Source organism: Fringilla coelebs (genome assembly GCF_963513975.1).
Source record: "Fringilla coelebs genome assembly, chromosome: 3".
NCBI classification, from domain to species: Eukaryota; Metazoa; Chordata; class Aves; order Passeriformes; family Fringillidae; genus Fringilla; species Fringilla coelebs.
The window spans coordinates 43636501-43663777 of record NC_140030.1 but is presented as its reverse complement, the minus strand read 5'-3'; the positions used below and the strand labels follow the sequence as shown (position 1 = coordinate 43663777).

General features: G+C 37.7%; 1 protein-coding gene across 3 annotated transcripts in view; it reads left to right on the top strand.

Annotated features, from left to right (window-relative positions):
- The first annotated feature begins 2423 nt into the window (after positions 1 to 2423).
- HACE1 (HECT domain and ankyrin repeat containing E3 ubiquitin protein ligase 1) overlaps positions 2424 to 27277 on the top strand; it is a 49054-nt gene continuing 24200 nt past the window's right edge. For 2 of the 3 annotated variants that reach the window (XM_084202695.1, XM_084202693.1), the window contains exons 1-11: positions 2424 to 2605; positions 7059 to 7113; positions 8211 to 8300; positions 10126 to 10257; positions 11555 to 11630; positions 11934 to 12065; positions 12927 to 13009; positions 15258 to 15354; positions 17924 to 18025; positions 19601 to 19707; positions 23468 to 23618. In XM_084202695.1, coding sequence (XP_084058821.1) covers positions 2530 to 2605; positions 7059 to 7113; positions 8211 to 8300; positions 10126 to 10257; positions 11555 to 11630; positions 11934 to 12065; positions 12927 to 13009; positions 15258 to 15354; positions 17924 to 18025; positions 19601 to 19707; positions 23468 to 23618 — 1101 coding nt within the window. In that variant the 5' untranslated portion in view covers positions 2424 to 2529. The remainder of the gene's footprint in view (positions 2606 to 7058; positions 7114 to 8210; positions 8301 to 10125; positions 10258 to 11554; positions 11631 to 11933; positions 12066 to 12926; positions 13010 to 15257; positions 15355 to 17923; positions 18026 to 19600; positions 19708 to 23467; positions 23619 to 27277) is intronic. The other variant, XM_084202694.1, reaches the window with a different exon arrangement.

The following is a 27277-nucleotide window of genomic DNA, read 5'->3' as shown; positions in this document are numbered from 1 at the left end:
GGGAAAAAAAAACCAACATTTTATTAATCTACATAGACACAAAAGGGGAAAAGGGAAGAACTACACACAACAATCCACAATGGAAACATCTTCAAAAACACTTCTCCTCCCCCCACCTCTCCAACAAACAAATCCCCTCTAACACATCAATTCTCAATCCAATACCCTCCTTCACACACACTCTCCCCAGTTCATCAGGAGAGAGGAGTCTTCCTCTCACACCATGGGCCTCCCCAGGAAAACACTGCAAAGTCCCCAGTGCTTCCATGTCACACGCTGCAGCCGCCCGAAGAAAATCTGTAGCGGTGACCATCTTCCTTCCATGTCCAGCGCTCTCACCACTGTCCATGGATCCAAACTGCTCCTTAGGTCCTTTTAAGAATGCTTTGCCCAGTTCCAAGAAGTGGCCGCCTCTCACCATTTGGGACACCTGTCCCCCCCATATTATTTCCCCTGGGGCCTGGGGCTCTCAGGAACAGAGATCCTTCCCTGGAGGCAGAGGGCTCCACCACACCCTCCCCCTCAGTCTCTGTTCTCTCCGCTTCTCCTCGCGGCCTTGTCACTCCTGGCTTCTAGCCAACGCCTCCGCCAAGGAGCAGTCTCTGTATTATCAGAAGAACTTGGTTTCGCCCGTGGCTGTGTAAGAGAAAAGTCCAGCCAAAGCCACTCCACTCATCTCCTCCACCTAGGGCACTCTCATCTGCAAGCATTCCTTCACCTAGTCAAACTTCTTCTTCTTTCCCATCCTCTTTCCCCTCTCACTCCTCAGCTGGGGAGGATCAGTGTTTTTACAGCTTCCAAAAATTCACAAAAAGGTTAAAAGCTCAGCCCGGTCTGCTGGCGGCTGGGCACCTGCCGCCCCCCCCACTTTCTCCTCCTGGCTGTGCTCCCAGCACAAGATAACAAATTTCCAGCCTGCACAGTCTCTATCATCCTCTCTCCCAGGGGGGCTGCCCAAACCATCCCAGGACTCCTCCACCCCTGCACCTTGCCGGGGCTCCGGCCTTCCTTCCCAGGCCGCATGGCCTCCCCTCCCCCGCCCAGACGCCGCTGGGCAGGGGAGAGGTCAGAGCAACTCACCGGCCGGACTCCAAAGAGGAAGGTCTTCTCTAAATCCTCTGCTTTTTAACCCACTGAGTGTGTTCTCGGAGGCGTACCCAAATCCTCAGTGGCCACACCAAATGCCAATTTCACATCTGGCCACTGATTGGTTTGACCATAACTTTCCAAAAAAAAACTCTCTTCCGGGTCAAACCATGACACTATCCCATGATTCTTGATTGTCCTTGTCGTCCCTTCTGAACCTTTTTCAAATCTTAGATAGCTTTTCTTCATTTTTCCAAGTCAGAGTCATTGGAGCATTTTACAGAATGAAACAATGAAAGCATTACACAGAACCAGATCACAACAGAGACCTGTGGACTCCCATATACATTCTTGTATTTGGAAGCTGATCATGAATAAAATCTTGTTGGGGTATGTTTTCTTTACATTCAATTTTTACATAATTTTTTCATTCTCACTTAACAGCATTGTTATGTAGCCCATACTCCCCTGGTTTGCCAAGATTGCATCAACACCTGAAGCATCACTAAAGCCAAAATACCCAACCCTGAATGCTCCTTCACGCTTGACAACATGTATTATTGTCCTAGAGGAAGAAATGAATTGACAGGCTCACGCTTGTAGTTGTTTCCTTGCACAGTTCCAAGTGTCTGTAGATTTTGTGCTGGCACTAGAAGGGCAGTGAAGCTGGTGAAGGGTCTGGAGCACAAGTCCTGTGAGCAGCAGCTGAGGGAGCTGGGGGTGTTTAGCCTGGAGAAAAGGAGGCTTGGGACGACCTTATCACCTGAAAGGAGGCTGCAGCCAGGCGGGCTTGGTCTCTTCTCCCAGGCAACCAGCGACAGGACGAGAGGACATAGTGGTAAGCTGCACCAGGGTAGGTTTGGGCTGGACACCAGGGAAAAGTTCTTCACAAAAAGGATGATGAGGCATTGGAATGGGATGCCCAAGGAGGAGGCAGGATCACCATCCTTGGAGGTGTTTAAGAAAAGACTGGGTGTAGCACTTGGTGCCACGGTCTAGGTGACATGGTGGTGCTCAGTCATAGGCTGGACTCGACGTTTTCAGAGGTCTTTTCCAACCTGATCGATTCTGTGATTCTCAGGTGCGTTTGCAGCCCCATTCCCTTCCGTGCTTCCGGGGAACTGAGCCCGCCCGGGTAGGATCACCGGCAGGGGCGGCTTCAAAATGCAGCACTTTTTTATTTTTATTTGTCACAAGCAGATGTTTAAAGATCCATTTTATACGAGATTTGAAAATTCATCGCCCACACCCCTTTCCTTCCTTGGGGAAGAAGAAAACTGAGGGAGTTGGCCACCGCCCCCAGCTCCGCCCCGCGCATGCGCGCAGCATCCCGGGGTGGCGGCGGCCTGGGCGGCCTCGGCGCCGCCAGCGCCGCGATGGGCTGAGTGAGGGCAGGCGGTGGCGGCGGGGGGTGTCCGCGGCTCCGGGCTGGGCGCTCCGAGGATGGAGAGAGCCATGGAGCAGCTCAACCGGCTGACCAGGTCCCTGCGCCGCGCCCGCACCGTGGAGCTGCCGGACGGTAGGAGCGGGGCCCTGACATAGCGGTCGGTCCAGGCGGCCTCCGCGCCCGAACCGGCGGGGATGAGTTGAGGCGGCTGGGGAGGATGGGAACGGGCTCACTCCGTCTCTGACACGCTCTGTTTGTTTGTGGTGCTGACAGCAGCAGCGGCGTCCCCTTCCTTCCCCCGCTGCCTCGCCGCCTCCGTGGCGGGGCGCGGGGGATCCCTGCCGGCTGCTGCCGCCCTGAGCCCGGGCGAGTGGGTGGCCGGGGTGCCGGACGCCGGCTGTATTCGCTCCTAAATCCTTCGCCAGGTGCCTCGTCGATGACAGAGTAGTGATGAAAAGTCTTCGTGGTTGTTTTTTTTTTTTTTGTCACTGTCACCCGTCACAGCCTAATTTTTTTCGGCTCTAAACCGCTTCACATGGGTGCTGGTCCCCCATATCAGGTTGGATTTCAAACAGAGCTTCAGGCTCTTACGGCAAGTGGTTTGTCCCAGCCACGTCCAGTTTTTGGGAGGACTAACTGTAAAACTCTTGGACGTGCAGAATTTCTGTTCATGTGAGTCATGTGCTGTCACTGTGCTTTCTTCAGTGTTTACTTTATTGGATGAGTCTTTGGCTGCCTGTCTGCCAGCTTTCATCTCCAGTGGCGGAGGAGAGGGAATAATATTCTGTTTTCTCTGTGCATTCCCTGTTTGGACTTCCTGGTGTCCTGCTGAGCTGTGCTACTGCACCCTTCACTTATTGTCACCTGTCACAGGTCCAGTGTCTTGCAGTGCAGTTGCTCATAAATTTCACTTGACAGGCAAGTTTCAGGCAGATTTTGCTGCTGCTTGTAAGCCTTTGAATGGCAGCAGTGAAAATTGATGTAATACTATTAACTTAAGCTTAGACTTACAGAAATAATGATTGGAGATGCTAATATGAATAACACTTTGCACTTTGCACAACCCCTGTCAGTTGGAGCTGCTTTAAATTTGCTTCAGTACTGATGTAGGCAAATTGATTCTGAATTTTGTCTGTTTTCTTTCCATCTTGGGCATTTTTATCTTATGCTTTATAGGTAGTTATGTCTGTGGAATGGCAGTGCAAGTGCAAGCCTTGAGACCTTTGGAACGAGTACTTCTGTCATCCTGTAGTGCAAGTGCAAGCCCTGAGACCTTTGGAGCAAGTGCTTCTGTCATCCTGTAGTGCAGAAGGATTCTAGTTCTATGCGGTCCTTAGGAATTGCATGAAACAAATCAGTGGGACTGATACAAGGAGATAAATGGGCTTAACACACTGAAGTCTCAAACTGCATTGCAAGAAGGTCTCTGTTCAATGGCCATCCAACTTTGAGTTCGTCTTAGTTTGTTAGGTATCTTCTTTCTTGACCTTGGTGTTCCTTAGGTTCATGCAGGTCTGCCCAAACTCTTCTTGAGAAGCAGGTTTGGCTTGTAGTATGTTGTTCCAAACATGTACTGACAGGATCAGCTTGGGATATTCCACACTGGTCTAGGATAATATGTAGTTTGGTGGCTTGTTGTGTGCTGTGTCTGGCCTCTTGAATTATGACTCCCCCCCCTCTTTACCCCCACTGTATTTGAATAACTTTAATTTGACATTTAATTTGAAAGATACATAGTTTACCCCTCCATCCTTAAAGTGAGAGTCATGGTTCTCTCACAGGAGATGGAGATGTATGTTTGATTTTACTTATGCTGAAGAAGGCAGTAAATCCCAATAAATGGAAGTATTAAACTTCCATGGCATGTGCCATAGCCACTTGGGTATTATGTGCACAGTGCTGACACTTCTTTAGGATTGTGATCTCTGCCAACTTCACGACAGTATCTTTGAGGAAATAAAGTAGTCAGTGTGTCTTGCCAGGGCAGGATTCTAGATGATGAATTTCAAGTGTTTTTTTCCTTAAAGCAAGTCTTAACACCTGAGTCCAGTGCCAGTGAACACCCTGAGCTTACAAGTAAAACTTTTTTTTTAATCACTCTCCCAAAGTATCCTTCAGCAATTGCTTTCTGGACACTTGAGAGCTTGACACAAATTTCTGGATGCTACTATTAAGGCTCAGTGACTGAAAACTAGGTCTTGCAGCCCAAAGCTGTGACACTATGTTTGGTGTGCCTTTTTTTTTTTTGTCTTTATATAGTTGCAAGCAAATAAGTTCAGTGAGTCCATGAGGTGTATAATGCTTTTTCTCTACCTGCTGTCATGTAGTTTATGTCAGCTGGAGTTTTTTATGACTAGAGAAAATAATCACCAAAGACAGGCATAGAAGATCCTTAGTCCCACACCCTCTTAATTACTTTTTACAGAAAAACTCTGAGAAAATTTGCATGTGCTCCACCGTGTAATTTCTGTTAATAGAATAGCAAAAGGCTTGGTTTGTAACTGTGTCATAAATGCCTGTTATGGCCCATCTACACTTGTATTTAACTATTGACTTTTTCTGGATCACTGCGCTTGCAATATAGTTAAATATAGTTAGAATCAATATTAAGCATTTCAGTTAAGTGTACTGATATATTTAAAAGTTTTTTTCACCTTTTTTTGGTGTCTTGTATAGGGCCTGATTGTGGAAATATATAGATGTAATGTTTAAATTTAGTTGATGTTCTTAAATTTTTTTTTTTATTTGGAAAGCTTTATCTTCCTGCCCAGAGCGCTTTGAAACAGAGCTCGAGATTTTTTTTTTTTTTTTAGTTTGTGTATACAAGGAGCTAATCATGGATAGATTTTGAAAAAGTTTTCCACAATAGATTTTGAAAAATATTTCCACAATTGATATTTATTTAGCATCTATTTAATTTTGTTTCAGGATTCTTTCCCTCTGTGTCCCCTCCCTCCCCTCTTGTTCTTCCCCGAGCAGTCAAATTTTAGGGGTGTGTGTTGGAGATGGAGTTTTCTGATGCTCACAGAACTCTGCCATAAGAAACAATTTGTAGAGAGTTCAGACTTTAGCTTGGTGATGGTTGGTGACTCTCTGGAATGTTTAATCATAATTTGTTGTTTTGGGAGGCTTGTGTCTCTTGCACCATGTGTTTTCTATAAGCAATGTTGATTTTTAAAAATTTTGTTTTAAAATTTTTATAGCTGATGAAATGTGATTTGAATTTGACTTATCTCTGTCCAGTGTTCAAAGGTAATAATAATAGATTGTTAAAAAGAAGTTTTCTTTTGTTGCTGCTTTCTTTTGTTCGCTAGGGACATACAACTTCAAGTAGCTGATAGCAGCAGTAACCTTGGAGCAGTGTAGAACAAATAGCATAGCTGCAGCATGATAACAACTTCTTGGATTCCACTTCAGAATTCTGAGGAATCTGTATTTAAAATTCAGTAGATGCCACCTTGCCTACCTAGTGGAAGTAGTGATTATGTAGAGGCATGGTATGTAAAAGACATGAAATACTATGCTTGTTTGGGACTGTTTTAATTCTTCCTGTTCTGGTTGCTTTGTAAGTTTGGATCAAGGCAGGTGATGAGGAAAATAAAAAATTTTTGAGAACAGTCCTGTATTTCCATATCCTGAAACCATATACCTGGGTTCTCAGAAAGCATAGCCCCTCCTGTCATAAGTTGGTATCTACATGAACAATCTGTGGAGATTGTACTCTCAAAAATGGGTAGCTTGTTGAAGGGAAAAATTTTAATAATTGTCCATAATAAAAGAAAAAAATAATGCGCATTAAAACCATTCATAATTATTCTATGTTAAAAGATTTTAAGTTTTGTCAAAATAATCTTCTAAAAAGAGTATTTTTCTTCAGGAAGTCTGTAAGTGACCAAACAGGCTCATCACACCCATGCAGTGCCCTGGCATTTGCAGCAGTAGTGATGACAGAGTCTGTATGGCTGAATGTCAGTGTGTTCCCACCAGTGACATGGATCTTTGTCTTCTGGCCTTTTTTTGTTGCCTTCAAGTGTGAAATATGAAACTGATTAGAGGTTAAAAAGTGAAATGAAACTTATTGCACTCAGGTATTCAAGTATAGAGACAAAATGGAATAGTTATGAAGTAATTTTAAAAAGTCACTACTACAAAATCATAGTCACGGGACTATGGAAGTCACCTTGGAAGACAGGAAACTTCCTTCTTTTTAAAATTAAATAGTTAAGTGGTTTTGTTTTGTTTGGGTTTTTTTAATGCACATCTCTTAAAAACTTGGATTTAGTGAACAGAATTGTCAATTCAAAGAAATTGACACTCCACTGAAAATGCTGTATTTTTTACTTTGTAAAAGAAAAAAGCCACATTGAAATTTCATATAATACAATTCTGTTAATTCTCTCTTTTATCTAAATAAATATGGTGGCTTTTTCTTTTTAATGAAACATCGTGTGTGTTTTTTAATACAGATTAAAAAAACCTATTTATTTCAAGTGGACACTTGGAAATGTAGATAAATGTTGCTAGATACATTTAGTTTAGATAAAATATATCCTTATGGTAACAGAGTAATTTAATTTCTTCCCAGATAATGAAACTGCTGTCTATACACTGATGCCGATGGTTATGGCTGACCAGCACAGGTGAGAGCTTCTTTGAATTTACTTTTTTTTTTTTTTTTAACGGTCTGAAAAACCCAGGCTGTTGGCTGAAGTCCTAGCTCCTAAGGCACTCTCAGAAGTCCAGCTGCTGAATTGCTGACTTGTGTTCTAATTTGAAAGTTAGTCAGTGACTGTGTGCATCCCAGCATGCCTGTTTTGATTTATGCCATAGACTGGAACTGGGATTTGTTCTGTTGAAGCACAGAGGGAAATTTGTCCTAGGATAAGAACAATAGTGTTGTTTTGTAACTGTGTCTTAGTTCTGAGTGTATTTATGGACAGCATAGAAGCTCTTAGTCTCATTAGACATCTCAGAAACTCATGGAATAAGAGTTGGACAATGAGAGTGAGACTTCTGGAATTCCTCAGATGAGCAGCTGTTTCTCTTACTGAGTTGTCCTCAAAGTGCTTGGAACCTGGAGGCTGTATAAAGACAGCTAAGTGGTGCTTCCATGAATTTTGTGGGGAAGCAGGCAGTAACTCTTACAGAAAGAGAAAGCTGCTTTTCCAGCCAGGATAAACATTTGTTCTGCTCTGTAGTTTTTTGAGATCCCATGCAAGGGTTTTAAATTGTGTGATCAGCCTATTATTGGAAGTTGAAAGGTCCTATTTAAATTTTTTATCCTAAACTTGTATCCTTCTACTTCATCATTATGATTTCACATACCAGTCTTTCCTCTGAACTTTGCCTGCGTTTGGAAAAACTGTTGGATATGTGGTTGGGGTGATTGTGATAAGGGGGAAATGTGAATTTATATTTTGTTTAAACCAAAGCTGTTGAAGTGCTTATTTTTTGTATTTGTAAAGAAGTGATTTGGTTGTTTGGTCTAATTCTTACTAGTTTGCATTTGAAACAGTTTCCCAGTGTCACTGTTCGTTTTTTATGTACAGTAAGAAATTAAAAGGTATTCTTAATCAGCAAATGCTTAAAAATTATGTGATCTCTTTGTAATTAGTTGGATGGACAAGAAATAGTGATTAAGTAAGAAACAGAGTACTTGTGTACAATTTAGAGTATAAACTTTGCTTGGATAGTGTAAGCTATTTTTGAAATTAAAAAATTATTTTTCTGTTTGAAGGTCTGTCTCAGAGCTGCTGTCAAATTCAAAATTTGATGTGAATTATGCCTTTGGACGTGTGAAGAGAAGTTTGCTTCATATTGCAGCAAAGTAAGACTTACTTGAGTCCAGTCCAGAAGTTAACAATGAAAATATTGCCACAAATCTAAGGCACCAATGTAAGCTGGAAAACTCTGTAGTGTCAGTTAACATTTTGTTTTCACACTTTTTGTATCCTCTTTGTTCTTCCTAGTAATGTACCTGCCTCCTATAGAGCACAGATTTTACACCTGGTATCAAATGGCTTTTCAAATTCCAGTGAAGGAAGTCTGGCTAGATACTTTTTTACCTTTCTGTGAAATCTCAAATCTTTTAAAAAATGCAGCCACGATGTGCATCCCGTATAGCTGGGTTACTCTTGCCTTTGTAGAGGTAGGGAACTCTTCATTTGCAGGTGCTGATTCTTCTTGAGGTATTTTAAAACAATGGGAAGCATTTGGATGTTTGTTGGGAAGCAGCTGTTCCAAAGTACTTCGTGTAACTGTAATAACTGAAGGGAATATAACTCAGGAGCTCACTTCTAATAAGTTTTGTATCCTGGATAGAGGGCTTAAGTGCAGATTTTGAGCTACATTATTTATTGTTTGTATAGCTCTTCAATGGGGATGACTATTTTATATGTAACTCTGCCAAGAAACAGACAGGTTACAATCATATAGATAGAAATTAACCTGATAGTGTTTGACATGACCTTTCAGGAAACTAATCTTTAAACTGATGAATGAATGCCCTGTATTTATCTCCCCTTTTAAATATCTTGAAAGTTCTTACATTTAAATGGTTAAAAAAGTGCAAAAAAAAAAAAACCCCAAATCAAAATAGTAGTAGTATTGCATATATAGAGCAGTATTTGGTCCCAATTAAGGTGGAAATTCCAGCTTCTTAAACAGACTATTAAAAATAGCTGTTTCCCAAATTTTCATCTAAGAATTACATAGTGCTTATATAAAATTTACCTAAGGAAGTACTTACAAAAATGCAAGCAAATTTTTAGCATATGCTTTAGAAGTATATTTGAAAATACACTGTATTTCCTGATTCTAAAGATACAAGAAGTTGTATTACACTTAGTTTCTGAATTGTCTTTTATCTTGACTTAGTTATTGGGTCACAAAGGGGTCATCAAGCTGCTGGTTTTGCAACATATTGTACAGTTAGTCTTCAGTTTCTCTGGTTTGTTGTGTTGCAGTTCTGATGCTGGGAAGATTTGTAAAAATGGATTAACTGGTCACAACAGATACAAAAGTACTCTGTTTATCTTTTCAATCAGCGCTTCCTCTTAAAGAGCTCAGGAGGAAGATAAATATATAATGCAAAGTTTCTGTCCTCTTAGCGACATTGGTCATCCTGAAGAGCTGCTATATTATGTAAAGTAAAAGAGTTCAGCTCTTTATTACAGGTTCAAAATTGATAGCAAAGAAATATTTGTACAGGAAATAAATATTTTTACGAGCTTTAGAATTTTCTTGATATTCAAACTTCTAAACATAACTTCCAGACACAGAAGCATAACAAACCCCAAAAATTGTAATGGAAAATTCAGTCCTGTTAATAGATTAGGGATGAGGGAGGTGAGAGGAAATTGAAAGCAAAACTTAAATAATTTTGTTTATAGTTTAAAGAATTTACAGTCCTAAAGACTCACTGTTGTGTTTTATAGTCATTAAAATCAAAGAGAAGGCTGGCATCTTTTCATTGCTACCAGTTGTATTTGGTCACTTCTTGCTGCATTAAGTGACTTTCCTTTAGCTTTCTGTAGCCTGAACTATGAGGGTGTAAAACAATTTTATGTAAAGATGTTCTAGTGAGTGTGATCTGTGCATAATATTGCTGTTGTCTTTATACCAATACTGATTTGTAAATATCCTTGTTACAGTTTTTCCCTTTCTTATTTTCTTCTTAGCTGTGGATCAGTTGAATGCCTTGTTCTGTTATTAAAAAAAGGAGCAAATCCAAACTATCAAGACATCTCAGGATGTACTCCTCTCCATTTAGCAGCAAGGAATGGGTAAGTTTTTAAAATCCTTAAGCTCTTAAAAATTTTTTGCATAATACACTTGAGATGGCATGTTCTGTAATATTTTTGCATAGTTCAAAAGAAGACTTTTGGTTTTCACTTTTGAAAATCGAGAACATGGAGGTTCAAATCCTTACTTTGAGTATTCACAGAATAATATTTTATAAATAGTAAGTCATGTCTAAAATACCAATTCCAGTACCAGTCATTTTAGTGTTTTCTGTTAATTGGGGGCATAATTATTCTTACAACAGTAATTGAACGAGGGATGCATTCACCTTCCAGTTAGCTGAGTAAGAAAAGATTTTGGAGGGCTTGGAGGAGGTCAGAGACTTCTGATTTTTCTGAGATGGTGTCTCTAAGAAAATTTTCCTGCAAGAAAAGGAATACAATGCTGGCACAATGTTAGGAGAGAGGCAGAGAAAGAACTCCAAACCAGCGAGCAAGTACCTTTTTAAGATCCTGCTTCTGGAATTGTATATGTGAAAACATGCAGCTATGAAGGTAATGTTGTCTTTTTTATTTTTAGGATGTGTGTGATACAATGACTGAATTGTATCACAGCTGGTACTTCAGGTGAGGAGGTGGTAGTGTTTAGTGGCTTCTGGGTATGTGTGAGGTCTGTTTGTAGGAGAGGAGAGAAGTGGGCAAGTGGTATATAATGAAATGCAGAAATACACTCAGGAGACAGTTATATGGAAATGAGGTACAAGAAGGGTGTGAAAGGTGCCAAGTAAAAAGGAAAAGCAAAATAAATTTGTAAAGGTAAAGCACTTAGAACATTAAAAATGTTAAAAAACCAAACAAAACATGAATTAGGAAAAAATACCTCTACTTTTATTAAGAAAGTGCTTGTACTTAACAAGGATTTACTTAGTTTTACAATGACTGTCTCATTAAGTAATGATTTACTGGCGTACTGTGAACATGTCCACTGACATGTACAGGCGATGGTGAACTTCATGAACTTCTGTTTGCTGAACTCATGCTTTTTGTCTTGAAAGGGTGGTTCATGCAGAGCTGAAACTGTTAGAGTAGTGGTTAAGTGCTTCTGCACTTTCCACAAAAACAGCTATGATTTTAGCCCTATGTTGTTGTTTGCTACCCTTGCACTGTCTGTGAAGATCACTTCTCTCTTTCACATGCTCAGTACTGTACTCCTTATAAATTGGAACCACCTGTTATGCTTAGAAAAATGATAAATTAGAGTTAGTGGAGCTCTAAGAAGATTTTAGTCTTTGTAAGTGATTTTCCCTGACTGAATTTTAATGTATTCTTTTGCTAACAGCCAGAAAAAATGTATGAGCAAGCTGCTGGAATACAGTGCAGATGTCAACATTTGTAATAATGAAGGCTTGACTGCAGTAAGTGCTATTAATTATCATGATGTTCATAAAATGAATGAAGAATTTGGGGATTCGGTTTTTAAGCTTTTGCCATCTTACACATAAAACCAAATTGCTGTGTGTCCAGTGCCATCAAGAATGAAAAGATGTGATCAAAATACCCAAGCATATGATTGTATTGTTCAAAGCTTCTCTTAATATTATGCAAATCTTCTCTTTGTGAAAGTGTTGACAATAATACAGCCAGGTTTAAAATAATTTTTTTGGGATATATACGTATCATTGCTAAAGGAAACACATGTATCATCATTTTGTGCTTAGATTCATTGGTTGGCTGTCAATGGACGAACAGAATTGCTTCATGATCTTGTTCAGCACGTCAGTAATGTTGATGTTGAAGATGCCATGGGACAGACAGCCCTTCACGTAGCTTGTCAAAATGGACACAAGACAGTAAGTTTCTAAACTGTATGAACACAGTTGATTTGTGAAGACCTTGGTAATGCCTCAAAGTTGTTGTGGCATAAAGAAGTTTGTTATAAACTTCAGAGTAGTAATGCACATGGTAATGGCTACAAGTGAGAAGAATGCTGTTGTGTGTCTTGGTATCGACTGCATGCACTTCCATGGGAACAACTTATTTATTCTTGTGGAGCTGATTGATTGCAGTGCCTATGGGAGTTGAGATGACTTGATGTATACTGTTTAGCTCTTCTGTAGTGCTGTTATTGGCTTGTCAATATCGAGTTTTTATGTAATTTTAAATGTTTGAAAATGTTTTGCCTTATTTTTCAGAATATGTTTAATTCATAATTGTGTAAGCTATTATGTGATTTTGAAATCTGAAATATTAATTTACTGTGAATAAAAAATGAAAACAGAGTTGGATCAGTTACAGTTTAACTTTAGAAGTAAACAAGCTCAAATAAACTCTTCCATTATTGATCTGTCTGAATAATTTTTATGTCTGGCCTTGCATTAGGGCTGAGTATTTCTATTCATGGTATTATTTTGGATACATTAGAGCCCTATAGAGTTATACAGATTGCCACCAGAACTATTTACTACTGAAAAGAATAAATTGTAATTCTACCTAGATCTTTTCTGTTGTCCTTGTCAGTGCTGGATTTTGGAAGGCCAAATTCTGAAAAATTGTTTCCTATACATGTAGCAAATTTATGTGACTGAAATATAACAAAAGTTGTTTGGGAGTCTGCTCAGTGTTTTCATATTTTAGACATGCACTAAATATTTGCAAGCCAATAGGGTTTTCCACTGCTGTTTTTCTAAAGGTGATGTTTTGTTTTCTTGCAGACAGTGCAGTGCTTGCTGGACAGTGGTGCAGACATAAACAGGCCGAACGTTTCTGGGGCAACTCCGCTTTATTTTGCTTGCAGGTTATATACTTCTAACTTTTGAATACCAGCCTAAAAGTGAAATATTTTTTTTCCCCTTTTGCAATAACTAATTAGAAATTACAAAATATAGGAAATATAAAAGCTGACTGGAGTTTAATCTTGTCTCATTTTTGAGTGTGGTTTAGTGTCTTATTGTAATACTTAGGTTAGTACTGCATGCTTACGTACCTCTTTCTAACAGACATGTTAAACACATACCTGTACATGCTCTAGCATGAATCATAAATTGATGACTGCTGAACCCTTTTCTGAAAAAATGAATTCTGCCAACTTAGATTATTTTGAGTAGACTAAAACCAGAGCCTTTTATAAGGCAAGTTTGGCTATTCCTTAATGTACAGTATGGTATTACAGTATACTTGAAATGTGCATATATGTGTCAAAGTTACAATATTGAACTAAAATTACATTGTTGCTTTAATCAATTATTCTGTCTTCATAGTTATATTTCAAAATTAAACACATATGATAAACACATATGATGATATTTTGTTTTAATTAGAGCATTTCTGCAATTTGTTAGAACATTTACAATTTTTGCATTCCCTGTGCTTTGATTACAGGTTAAATAGTTCACATAAGATTAACTGTTACTATAAGCAAAAGGAGAAATGGACTGACCTGCTGCTCTGCTAAGAGCTACATTCTGGGAGCTGTGGTCTCTGGAGTGCTGACTTGTGTTTGTTGACTTGTGGCAGTTAAGAAGAAGAGAAGTGGAGAATAAATAGCTGCTAGCCTTGGTCCTTGATTTAGGGACTGATATTTGTACACACTTTAAAAGAAGTAAGCAGTCTTGGCTTGGAGGTTTTTCACAGGAAGGGAATGTGGCAAGTACAGGAGTCATATTCTTTAGAAATTACCAACTGGAGCATCTGGCAGGGTAGAATGAACAGGGTGTGTACTAAAGCAAACCTGGAAAGAAAGGTTGTAGCTTCCTGATGACAGGGAGGGCAGGATGTGGTAGCAGTGGCAGATGATAGCTGCAGGAAGGGTATCAGTATTCAAAGTCTGAGTCTGAAGCACCTGTTTTGTCAGTGTTGGATTGTGCACTTAGTCTAGAGAATTACAGTGAAGATGCTGCAAGTAGACCATTAGTCTTAGCTCCTTTCTGACCTTTAGTGTTTATTTGCATTGAGACAAAGTCTGGTACATTAGATTAACCTGTTGGCTTCCTGGGCTGGAAGGACAGGAGTGAGGAGAACTCATCTGTGAGTTATTGAGAGATCAGTGAAGCTACCTCTTGCCCCTCAGCTGTCAGTTGTCACTTTATCTGTGCCCTTTCTGAACTGATAGGCTGCACCTATCAGGCTGAGGATGCAGGCAGCCTCTTGTATCTTCCAGAATGCCAAATACTCATATCCATTGGTGTAAAGGTGTACTGCAAATTAGCTTGAGGAATAAAACGTCACTGAAAAAACTTATATACCTTAATTGCTATGTCTTTTTTATCAGTTTTTCATTTCACCCTTTAGACACTTTCTGTTATGTTTGGCAGTATATGCACTTAATTCTGGTGAAGGCAATATTCAAGTAATCGTTTAATGTGTTTTTAATGAAGTAAACCTCTGATCACTGGTACTCAATTTCTCATTTTTTTCTGAAGAAAGGAATTGGAAAAGTGTTGAGAGGTATAAATAGTTGTTTTTTCTGTTTTCTAGGCAATGCTAGCGTGTTGGGAAATTTTTAACTTGAGAGAATTGAGGGTCCTATACAGCCTATAAGCAGATTAGTGAGTAGACTTTGAATGTAAAAGTAAAACTCTCACTTCTAGAGGCTATGCAAGACATTTATATATAGAAATTAGAGCCATTTGAGTGATATATTTATCTCTTGTACAAAAGAAAGAATTATCAATAAAAATATCTTGCTAATATTTTATTGATGGTTAAAGCACAATTAGATTGTTTTCCCCCAAATATGGTAGAAGTGAGCAAAGAACTTGGCAAAGATAACTTCATCTGTGAAGTAAATTAGAATGTAAATTGAGAAAGAGCTCTCTTTTTGCAGGAAATGCAGCTCGTAAATATTTGAGGCGAGGCTAAGATGAATCATTTCTGACTGAGGAGAGTGACTCTGACTTCATAAATAGCTTGAATTTTGCACTGCTCTTTTGCAGTTACTATTTTCTTCTAGCTTATATTGGTTTTGTTTGTTAGATTCAATAAAGACAGATTTATGACGCAGATCATAACTGCTCTATTAACTGTGTTTTTTCTCTTTTGAATAGCCATGGTCAGAGAGACACTGCACAAATTCTTTTGATGAGAGGAGCCAAATATTTACCAGACAAGAACGGTGTTACTCCACTGGATCTCTGTGTACAGGTATTAAATTAGCAACACTTTTCCAGTGAATTTCTCTGATTTACTACAATGTCACATGATCATTATTACCTTTTCTTATTCTTAAGACCTCTGAAAGATGGCAGTCATTTGGTAAAACAAGTGCAAAATGTAATTTTTAATAATGAAATTGATCCTACAGGCAGGTTCATAATTTCTGCACTTTGCATAAGTCAGATGCAAGAATCATGAGAAAGAGTTTCCTGAACTCCAGTTGACTAGAAAGTTTTGGAATCCTTGGTATAATGGTAGTACACAATTTAGGTGCTTACTTGTTAACAAGTAAGAAGTAAAGGCATACAGAAAGGAGTGATTTTTAAAAAATCTCAAATAATAGATTTTCTTTTCTCTTGAGGAGATGTTGCTATTGCAAACAAAACTTGCATGATGATGGTTCTTACTTTTCAAAGATATTTCTATATCTGGATGAGGAACAAAATTCTTGCCTATTTTCAAGTAATGTGACATTTTCAACTGCAAAACAATTTCCTCATTACCTACTGCTTGTTCTAAATCCTAAAGTGATTTTTTTTTTATTTGTGAACACTTACACTTTTTTCCTGTCAGATCAGTTGCAGGTCAGTGTGTAAATCACACAATTGAATGGAAGCCTGTGAACCTCTGCTAGTAATTAGGCTAGAAAACTGAACTGAAAGCTGAAAAAACTAAGTCAGTGGAGTGAGTGGACATCACACTACCTTTGTGCATGTCATTAGTTTGTCAGGATAAAATTGAAATTTTCTATTTTTTTTCTGTATTTTCAGACTATTTCAACCTCAAGTTATTTAATTTCTGAGGTGTCTTTGTGCCTAAGACTTGCACTTGAAGTAGTTGTGTGTTTGTGCAAGAGTGCTGTCCCCAGTACCTGTGGGATATTTTTGGAATGTTTAACTTGGGAAGCTTTATTTTATAGACTGTTTGTGTAAGACCTTGATCCAGTTAGGTTACTTACAGTATTTCTTTTTGCATATAAGAAACCAAGTAAGTCCTCAGCTCTGGTCTGTCTCACTGCTGACTCGATTGTGGAACTCAGGTTTTTTTTTGATTTGTTATGGCAGAATTACTTCTTGCTACATAAAGTCACACGGAGTCTGAACAGTTTCAAGGTACTCTACAGCCACAGACCTGTAAGACAGTATATGGCAGGAGAGGTTTAGATTAGATATTAGGAATAATTTCTTCATGGGAAGGGCTGTAAAGCATTGGAGAGGACTGCCCAGGGAAGTGGTGGAGTCTCCATCCCTGAAAGTGTTTGAAAAAATGGTGGATATGGCACTTGAGGATGTGGTTTAGTAGCATACATAGGGGTGGTGCTAGGCATATGTTTGGTCTTGATGATCTTAAAGGTATTTTCCTAAATGATTCTGTGATTCTATACCAGTGTGTGCTTAATGGCAGAGTTATTATTTTTTATGATTAATGTTTTGAGTTCCTGCTTCAGTCTCCAGTTTTGCAATTTCTAGGGCACATTTTTACACACAAACCTTATGTTAACTTTTTTAGGTGTGAGTAGTGACACCTGGTGTTTGTTTTGTAGTGATGATCTTACTGTGTTCAAGATCATGCAGTATACAAATTCATGATGCCAAGTAAGAATGGAGAAAACAATATGTTTTCTTTCTTTTTACATTGTGGGTTTTATTCTATGCTGAAAGGTTTGTTTTTCAAAGTCAATACATGCTTTCAGAAGACTGAAATTATAGACTCATACACTTCTTGCAAACATTACCTTGATCTTGAAGATTTGACTTTCATTAATTTTTACAGATTCTGGGTGGGTTTATTTTTAATACTTAATTTCTTGGTACCAGAAACAATTAAATGAATCCTTTTAATGTATGGTTTTCACTGAGGTAATGTCAACTGTCATTCACAGGGGAGTCCCTGAAGTTGCAGCCGTTAATACATTACACGGTCATTTTCTCAGGGGCATATTCAGGAGTTAGGTGTCTGCTTAAAAATGCAGATTTGATACAAGTAAACCACCAAAATCAAGTTATTTTCTTTCCAGAAAACATTTTTTTTCAGAAGGGCATGAAGTTAGTCTAAGGAATTATACTTGTGTATTGATTTTAAAGTTAAGTAACCTTTCATGGGTTTATCCTATTTCTTCCTGGAACAAGTCAGATGTGTGTCCTATGAACTTTTAGAAAGTGTTTTGAAGAATTAGATTCTAGGTGTAATTAAGTAGATATCATCAGGAGGAAGAGAAGTGAAATATTGCAATGTTTTTAATCTCTGGTGATTGTTGGCTGAAGTTCTTTTCAACTATACCTTTATTTTGGTAAGTAGGAAAATGTTTTAAAAAACAGAAAAATGGGAGTGGATATATGTGAGCCAGTATACTGGAAAAAAATTGATTCTGTCTTCTCCCAAACATTTTGGGATACCTAACTTTGCTACATTTTTTAATTTCAAATTATTTTAGAATAGGATTTCTCCTGCATTAAAAAAAATTGTTATCCTTAATAAAAATAAAAAAAGATGTTTTTGCTTGTAATAGTCTTAACTCTCCATTCTAATGTTTCTTTTAATTAAAATGTTTTCTTAGGGTGGTTATGGAGAGACTTGTGAAGTCTTAATACAGTACCATCCTCGGCTTTTCCAGACAATAATTCAAATGACACAGAATGAAGATCTGCGGGAAAACATGGTAATATGGGATTCTGTGTGTTATAGCCAGGGATCTCACTGTGTTTGGTGGAGAGCTTAGTTCTTAATATGAGTGGCAATCAGTACCACAGTAGTTGACCACTAGGTATCTTTCTTTCCTCAGGGAAAATGGGCAGTCTTCATATAATTTTAAACACAAGAATTTGGAATTAAATATAGGATCTGTTTTCATTTAGTGTTCTAACTTTGTACATTTGGGAAAGTGATCGAGACAGTTTAAAGAGCAGACATTGCAAGCTTCAATACAAAGGTACTGGTAGAGCATTCCTAGAGCATCCTATATATACAGTTACTTTGTGTAACAGGGCCTATTTTCCTTCATTTAGTCATTATCTGCAGACATCCATTCTAGGATGTGTCTTGAGGCTAAATCATCTAGAATTAACTTAAAAGTATGTGGTATGAGCACTCATCTGTGTGAAGTTGTCTTGTACAATTAGAGTGTAAAAGATTGCAGCCACAATTACATTTGATTATTATTTCTGTAGATGAAACTACTCTGTTTCTTTTTAAATTATTTTCTTACACCTTGCTTCTTTGGTTATTGTGGGGTAGTACAATCTAAAGCAAAGAAAAATCAAGGAAATAAGTTTTGTTTCTTAATTGTGTAAGGGAAATGAAGCATGGGATGCCTCTCCCCCCTTGTTAATCTAACTCACTGTGGGTTTTTAATACATTATTTGTTTTAAAATGACTGCAAACAACCTTACAGACTGTAAAAAAACCAATTAAAATTACTTAATTTAGTTTGCTAGATTTCTGATGTTTTCATTTTCCCTATAACTCCATTACTTCCACTATAATACTGAGGATTTCCAAGTCAGTGTTTAAATTGCTGAGACAAGGTTGAGTTTTACAGAGTGAAATGATGCAGGTGAGAATTCTCAAAGTGTATGTTAGATGTGAGGGGAGATGCTACAGATTATTTAAATTAAAAGGGAAAATTAAAAAATGGAACAAAAAGACCTTATGTATCTTGTAGAAGTGAAGGAAAAAAGTGAGAAAATTTTTTCATCTCTCTGAATAATAGTGGAGCTGTGTGCAAAAACAACATCTTAATGAGAGTGTATGCAAAATATATTAGCTAATATGTGGTATAGTTCTGCTTCATTGCCAAAATGTGATCATATATTGAAAATTTTTTTCTATGGCCAAGTCTGAGCTGTTCTGCTTAGTCTTGGGTAATGACCAGTCTATATTATCTAGAAGTGATGACATAAGGAAACTGGGTATGTGTTACAAGTCAGGACTCATCTTTTAAATGCCATAAGTTGTTCTTATGAATTAACAATACAGGGTGAAGCATTCAGTGTTTGTAACATTCTGTAATGTTAAATACCCTGTAGTACATGCATTGACACTAGAATGTGTACCTTTGCATGTTTGTAATCTTTGTAAATGACAATGAAATGTTAACTGAGGCTAGATTAGAGGTTGTACAGTATAGATATACATTATTATAATGCTTGGGTGATAGTGTTCTACATAATTGATAAATTATTGTTGATCTGATGCTCCTTGACACAATGCAATTGTTTTTGTTTGAATCCTTCAGTTGCGGCAAGTTCTGGAACACTTGTCTCAGCAGAGCGAAAGCCAGTATCTTAAAATCTTGACAAGTCTTGCTGAAGTTGCTACAACAAATGGTCACAAATTGCTCAGGTAAGTGTGAGGTCACAGGCTGATAAACTACCCCGCAGTTATTGCCACTTAATAGTTTTAATAGTTCAAACTATCTGATGCTCAGCACATGCTGGAGTAGATGGATCTCAAATCTGATTTATATGATAATGTCTGTTTAGATCACTGTCTTCACAAAGGCTTCCAGAGAAAAAGTTGGTGCCCTTGTATGGCTGCTGGTATCTAGAAGCTTGAGTTGCAGGGAAGTGTATTTTTTGTTTGGTTAGTTTTGTGTATGTCAGCCCTAGGAAGGGAAGCTTTTTAGACAACTATCAAATAATTCTTTTTTTTTACCTTCTCCCTTCTCACTTTTTCTTCCCGTCCACATTTTTACTTTTGTACATGGTTCCTTAGTATGCTTGAGGAGAGTTTTGTTAGTTCAGACACCTGTCTCATGTTTGCTGGCTCTGGTCCCCTTTCATGGCTACTGATATATATGAGATAAAAAATTTCATCTATCAGTGTGCTGTCTCAGCAGCAGTAACTTGGGGAGATGCATGACACAGGCAAGCATATTTACCTGGTATGCTTTCTTGGTTTTTGTGGTGTCTGTTTGGGTTTGTGCAAAACACTTGGTCTGCAATTTATTGGAACATCTTACTGCTCTCAACAGCTAACAGATTTTGGTGTAGCCTTTATGCTTTACTAGAAAATCTTTACTGAAAGAGTGAAGGGTCTGAAAGCATGAGTGATGTTCCTTATTAACATATTTTAGATGGGATTTTGGCAAAGAGAGCTTTGAAAGTGTTCTGTAATCAGAGAAACATGTCAGCATAGGTTGTTGAGGATTATGACTTGGGAAGCTTTTTTTAAACTTGGGCTGGGGTCTGAGGAGACCATCAGTGAGATGGAAAATAAATAGCATATTCTTACTCCTAGATACTTTATATTTGTTTCCCATTAGTCATGTTAAATTTAAATGGACCTTGTAAATAGCAAGTCAGAACTCCTGGATGATGGTAGGAAATTCATTACATCGTTAATAAATCTTATGCTTGTGACTGTTCACTTTGATGAATTAATGTAAAGGTCTGAATCCCTTTAAACTTTGGTGTTTAAAGGGATTAAAGTGTGTAGACATTAATGAGATTGTTGCTGCAAAGATAATTTTCTGAAGAATTTCTGCTGTTGCAGTGTGTATCAGCTTAACTTGTAACACATTCCTTTTTGTCTCCAGACTTCCTTAGAGCAAATAAATCTGCCACAAGTAAATTGTGGTAAGGTGTAAAACCATAGTGCAGGAAAGAGTTTCAAACTTGCTCTGTATAGGGATGTTATTGGAAGTTGTGGTAGCTGGATTATATCATACAAGGTAGTATTTGCTTCTGTTTCAGTGTCTTCAGAGGTAAATGACATTGATTGTCCTTTAGATTTGATTTGTTACTGCTACTGCTCTTCTGATTTGAGCAATGCCAGTGTGGCTGTAGAAACAGTAGCTCTGTGCCTGTACCGTTTCTGAATTTGAGCCTCTGTGTGCTCCTGTATTGCTGTGTATGGGTGAGCCAGTGGAGGCTGAAGACAGGATCGAAGGGTTGCAATGCATTGGATGAGGACTCATTTCTAGAGATGCCAGGACTTGGAGTGTCCTGTGGACTCTTACTGGCCAGCTTCTCTTTGGTACTTTGTAATACAGAAATGTGATAGCAAAAGAAACAATTCCAAGACAGTTTCACAGTTTTGCAAAGACTGTGTGTCTTTTCTCTCCAGCTTGGTTTCCTGGCAGAAGCAGTGAATTTCTACTTCAAGAAGTATTTCTCAGTTGCTTTCTTATAAATACAGTGGGGATTAAGGTAGTACTTGGTGAATACTCTGAGCTTGGGCCTCTTTCCTCTCTCTCCTTCTTCCAACAAAAATGTGTAAAATGTACTTTGCACATGAAAACCTCCAATAGTGATATTCTTGCATGGCTCAATTAATATCATCTCTATGAATTTCCTGGGTATTAACCCACAACCTGTTGCTTTTGGGTTTGTCTGTTGTTTAGTTCAAAGTGTCTAAAATTGTTTCTTGTAATGCCTCTAGCAAATATCCAGGAGTGCCACTAAGTTTTTGCCTGAAGACTTCTGCCTTGAGTACAATCAAGGATCCTGTTTCACTTAGCATTATCTTCACCAAGTATTCCCTTTTTCCAAGAAAATAATTGACGTGTGACATGATTTGGTCTTGCTGGTGCAGGTTAGGCCCAGATGAATGTTTACAAACATCATCAGTAAGCTATTAAAAGCCCTCTAAGGTTTTTTCTACATGTGTGTGTCCTTATCCTGGAGATCAGGAAATTTCACCAGGAAAACACCGCTGCTGAGACATGATAAACCTCAGTTGAAATGTTAGAAAGTTTTAATTTTTTTTTTCTCTTCAATAGTTAACCTCTCAAGTTTGCTTAGCTTCTTTTATTCATGGATTCTTTTGGTATAAAAGCAAAGATTTTACAAATGCTAGCTTTTAGCTGTGATGAGAGCTTCTGGTAACACAATTGTAGACTGCCAGTCAGGGGATTTTCTTTACCTGGTTAAAAACTTAACATTCCTACTGTAGTACTGTTTGCTGTCTTTGTTCCTTTCTTATATTGGTTTACTGAAAACTCACCAGGTTAAAGTAGAAATTGTCACGAGAAAGTTGTACTTTGTATGGTAGTTTGATAGAATTCTTAGTACATTGCTTTTAAAAGTTAACTCTTCGTTATTAAAATGTAGTGCTGAAAACAAATAGGTATTTTGCTGATGCTATTGGGTGAATGAGATCATCATAAAGCTATGCTAGTTGTTACAACTAACTGTGTTTCAGGTTGGTGTATTAACAGATCATTAATTGCAACAGATGTTTACAGCACCCTATAAAATGTCAGTTTTCTGCTGTTTACTGATCTATCTGGGAAGCATGCTTTTAAGTTGCAAGTACTTTAAGGATAGACTTGAGTATGTGCTTTCTTCTGTAATATTTGTAAGTTAGTAGGTTTTGATGGAAAAAGGATTAATTTCTTGTAGTCCGTTATGCATTCAAAACAGAAGAATTCTTACTACTTGGGGTTTAAGAAAGAAAACCTAGTTGAGTTTGGTGGAGAATGTTCTGCTTGTGCATAAAGTAATGAATATCTCATATTTTGCGTTGCTTTGGTATGGAGTTCAGTGTTTGCCAGTTCAATTAAGGAGACATAGAACTTTTAGTATATTTGTTGGATAAATAAATAAGACAGTGGTGGTTTTGTTTAGTATCTTTTAGATTAAATTTTTCTTGAAAAGAAAAGCGGCATCCTTACCGTCCTGATCCCTTGTCTGGTTGAGGTAGTTAATGGGCATCTAGAATAACAGCTGGTAAGGATGGACTGTGGCAGCATATCTGATCTGTCAGTAGGCTTTTACTGTTGGATGCTCTCTTTTCTGGGCTGAGAAACATTTTCGTATGGATTTGCTTCATGCACTGAGATCCTTAGGAAGTTGGATTTCCTCCCAGGGGCTCATAAGAAGTGTATTAAAAAAAAAAAAGGAAGTATTTTGAAAGATCTGGAATTTGTTGTTCTTACTTCTAGTTAAAGTTACCTCTACATGTTAGTAAAATGATAATGCTTATATTTGAGTTCTGGGGCTGGTGCAGGAAATGAAAGTTAAAATTTTCTGGGGTTTGGAGCTTTGGGGTTTTTTCCAACATATGTATCCAGACCCTACCATTACATTGCTTGCTCCTTATTATACTAAATTGTTTCATCTAGGAAAAGAAACTTACACATGCCATTTTTTTCCCTCAGCTTGTCAAGTAATTATGAAGCTCAAATGAAGAGTCTCTTAAGGATCGTGAGGATATTTTGCCATGTCTTTCGCATTGGCCCATCCTCTCCCAGTAATGGAAATGACATGGGCTACAATGGAAATAAAACTCCAAGAAGTCAGGTGTTCAAGGTCAGAAAAGTATATGATGTTGTTAGGAAGATAGACGTTAAAGAGATGAATTTCACAAAGCATGCATTCATTAATCAGACATCTCATGAACAGGAAGTAAGTTTGGTTGATGTTCCCTTTTTAAGTTAAACCTACCTCTCTCCTTCTCCTGTATTTTTTTCCCCACTTAATTAATTAATTTAGCCACTGATGCACATCTCATGTTATGATTTCTGTTTATTTCTTATTTAGTAGATTGTTTATTAGGTGTGGAAGGTTTAGCTACCCGGTGACCTTGGTAAATTTTGTTTTTATTTCTATTAAGAGTATCGTAATATCAAAATGTGGTGATATTAATATAATTGATTATATTAATGTAATTTCAAAATGGTAGTTGGCGATACGCAGATGGACTGCTGATCAGTAGGCTTTATCCAGCTTCACTAGACAAATGGAAACAATTGAATTCTTGATCTGTTTGTTGTTCTCACTGTGATCATGAAATCTTTTCCCAAGTTGTTCTTGGTTTTTCTCATTACGTGCTTTTAAACATATCAGCTCACTACTACCCTTGCAAGGTTACTGATTTATAGCTGTTTTCAAACATATGCTTTAGGTAGCTGCCATTTAGAGGTTTAGTTCCTGAAGGTGTTTGGTATTTTTATGTTTGTTTGTTAAGGAATCTCTCTGTAGAAAGTCAAAGATTGCCTATTGGTAAAGATGCCCTAGTTTCCTGTGTGCCACTCAGTCTTCATTGGATATACAACTGCCATATTTTTCAGAGCACCTAATAAAAAAAAACTGTAGGGTAATTTTTCTTCTGCCATCTTGCTCCATACTCTTACACAGCACAGCTCATACCAAGAAATTTAGATGCCAGTAATTGAGGATTTTTCTTTCTTTTACGCTTCTTCCACCGTGTTGTGAAAACAGTATTTTGAAATTACTGCAATTATTTGATGATATATGTTCATCAGGTTACTTCTAAGGGGTTTTAAGACAGAGCTATATTGATAAGATGTGGAAGATGATACTCTTAATTCCTGTTTATTTAGTGAAGTATCTGAGTTTTTGTTTAAATTTCTTCTCTTGGAAAGAAGAAAATCATGAGACTGTTAAAAACAAAAAACATGCAAGCACAAATGTTTGTTCTTCTGGTAGCACAATAGTTTTAAGAACAAATTGATTTATATAATGAATATAAAACTAGTGCTTGAGTCTGAACAAAATGTAATGAGTCTGTACATTTTGAATCTCTACAAAATGTAATGCATTATACAGTGTGCAGTGTAACAGTTGTCCTTTGGAATTGTTCATCAAAATAGGGCAATAATGTGGGTTTAACCAGAATTCTGTTTTTAAAAAACAAAGCGGTACCCAAATCACAAGAATTATTTTATTAAAGGCAGCACTTTCTAACAGTTTTAATGACAATTGATCCAAGTATACCAGATTAAGTAACAAGCAGATGTTAAACACACTTGATACAAGAACTGTCTCCAGTGAGATATTCTGCTACCAAGCCCAAAAAGGAAAAAAGAAAGGTTTCCTGCTCTTCAACTCTACATCATTTCAGAAGTCAGTATGAAATAAACAAAAGCATTCAACTGCAATTTGCAAAGGAAGTGGTATATCAGTAAAATCACTTATCTGCATGCCCAAACGACTTTGTATGTTGAAGAATGTTCTTAAATTACTGTGCACTTAAGTCTTGTGCAGTGAACTTATATTAAACAACTGCCACAGTTGTCCCAGAAAATATCATTCTTTCACACTTGTGTGAAAACAATATGTATGTTTTTAAATAAATAAGCAAAATGTATACTACTGTTGCATTACCTAAGAAAACAAAAATTTCAGGATTATTTAAAAATCATTATTGCAATTATTGTAACTTATTTAGAAGTTTTTTGAGTGAGGCAACCCTGCAGTAGGGCCACTGTTATGTCCATGGTATTTTAAAGATTGATATAAATTTCAAACTCAGAAATATAGAAGTGCTGATGAGAACTTATTGTTGTTTTGGAATGGGCACACAGGTCTGGCAATGTTAAGTTTATCTTCAGTTGTGGTTGGTTTAGTCTGTTCTTCCCTGAATTTACAGTAGACTGGATAGTGGGAGATCAGATATAATGCTGAGTGAATTGGATGACTTCCAGTTTTCTCTTAGTCCTGCCTTTCCTTCTGCTTTTTTGACCTTTCTTTGAAAATGTGCTTTTGATGGTCTTTTTCACCTTTTGGGAGGAGATAAAAAAGACCTGACTTTTTGTAATGCTTCATTAAATTTTTCTGTATCAATGTACTAGTTGAACATATTTTGAAGAGTTGTCACTGTAATGTAGCTGGGAAGTGATTAAAAAAGTGAGTATTCTTGATCTGAGCCTACAGAGAAATGTTATTGCTTTATGAGGTCAAGAAAATCACAGGGCTGTCTTTGCTTTCGTGGAATTCCCTTTATGTGATTCAGCATATCCAGATGTTTTAAAGTGGAAGCACTAGCTAATGATAACACATTCTTGTACTGATGGAAGATACAAAAGAATCATTGAATTTTGTCTCCTAAGCTTGAAACAAGCTGCTAACCCGAACAAGATCTTACCAGTGAGAAACTCTGAGTAGTAAATTTGACCAGGTTTACGCTTGTTACTTTTCCATGTATTGCTCTTCCAATTGCTGTTCAGTGTGATCGCATATTAGGGAAACTTGCTGCAAAATTTCTCTGTAATTGAACAAGGTTGGGAAGTGCTTAATGTTTTTTCCTTGTTTCAGATACTGTTCTTTTCTAGAATTGAGGTAACTTCTCTGCTGTGACAAAGTCACTTCATGGATTAGTGATCTCCTGCACCCTGTGTCTTAAAAAGCTCTCTGACATCTGCCAAAAGATTTTGCTTCAGTGTTGCAGTTTGATTATGGATTTGGTTACTGGTCTTGCTTTCTAGATGAGTAAAGAGGAAGGCATTGCATAGGTAAATTCTTGCATTTGGGAGGTAAGGTGTGCAGCTGTAAAAGCTGGGTACTCCATCAGACTCAGCTGTATAATTCTACTGTGAAATACAACTGAAGTTTAAGTGGAGGTCTTTGTTTAATATGAGGTTCATGGTAAGAATTAACTGAAGAATGCTGACTAGTAGTTCGAAAAAAACATTGCTCGTGGTATGATTGAATATGTCCATATGCCACTTGAAAAGATCTGGTCATGGATGACAATATAAAATGCTGACAGTCATGGATATAGAGGTGATGGGCAATATTTAGAAGTGTTTTATATCCTGAAGTTGGACTAGAAAGAAAGAAAATGAAATGTTAAAGCTGCTGTGCTTGACTAGACTTTTAAATATATTTATGATCAGAAGCTGTGAAGAACTAGCTTTGAAAAAACAAATTGGGTGGAAAAGTTCTGAAAGGTGTGCTAAATCTGTCAGAAATAAAAGATAAACCACAAGATATTGGGGGAATATGGTGTCTGGCAAGCTAAACATTGACAAGTTTGAGGGGAAAAAACCTAGTATTCCAGTAAATAACTACCTAGTTTGTCCTGAGTTATAGGTTGAGAGTACATCTGCATTTTCATTCTTCTGTGTATTCAATTAATCCGATTTTCCATTTGAAAATTTCTCTTTGTTATGTTTTGTGGTAAAAGTCTGCCAGATGGGTCTTGGGAGGAGGATAACTTGATCCTG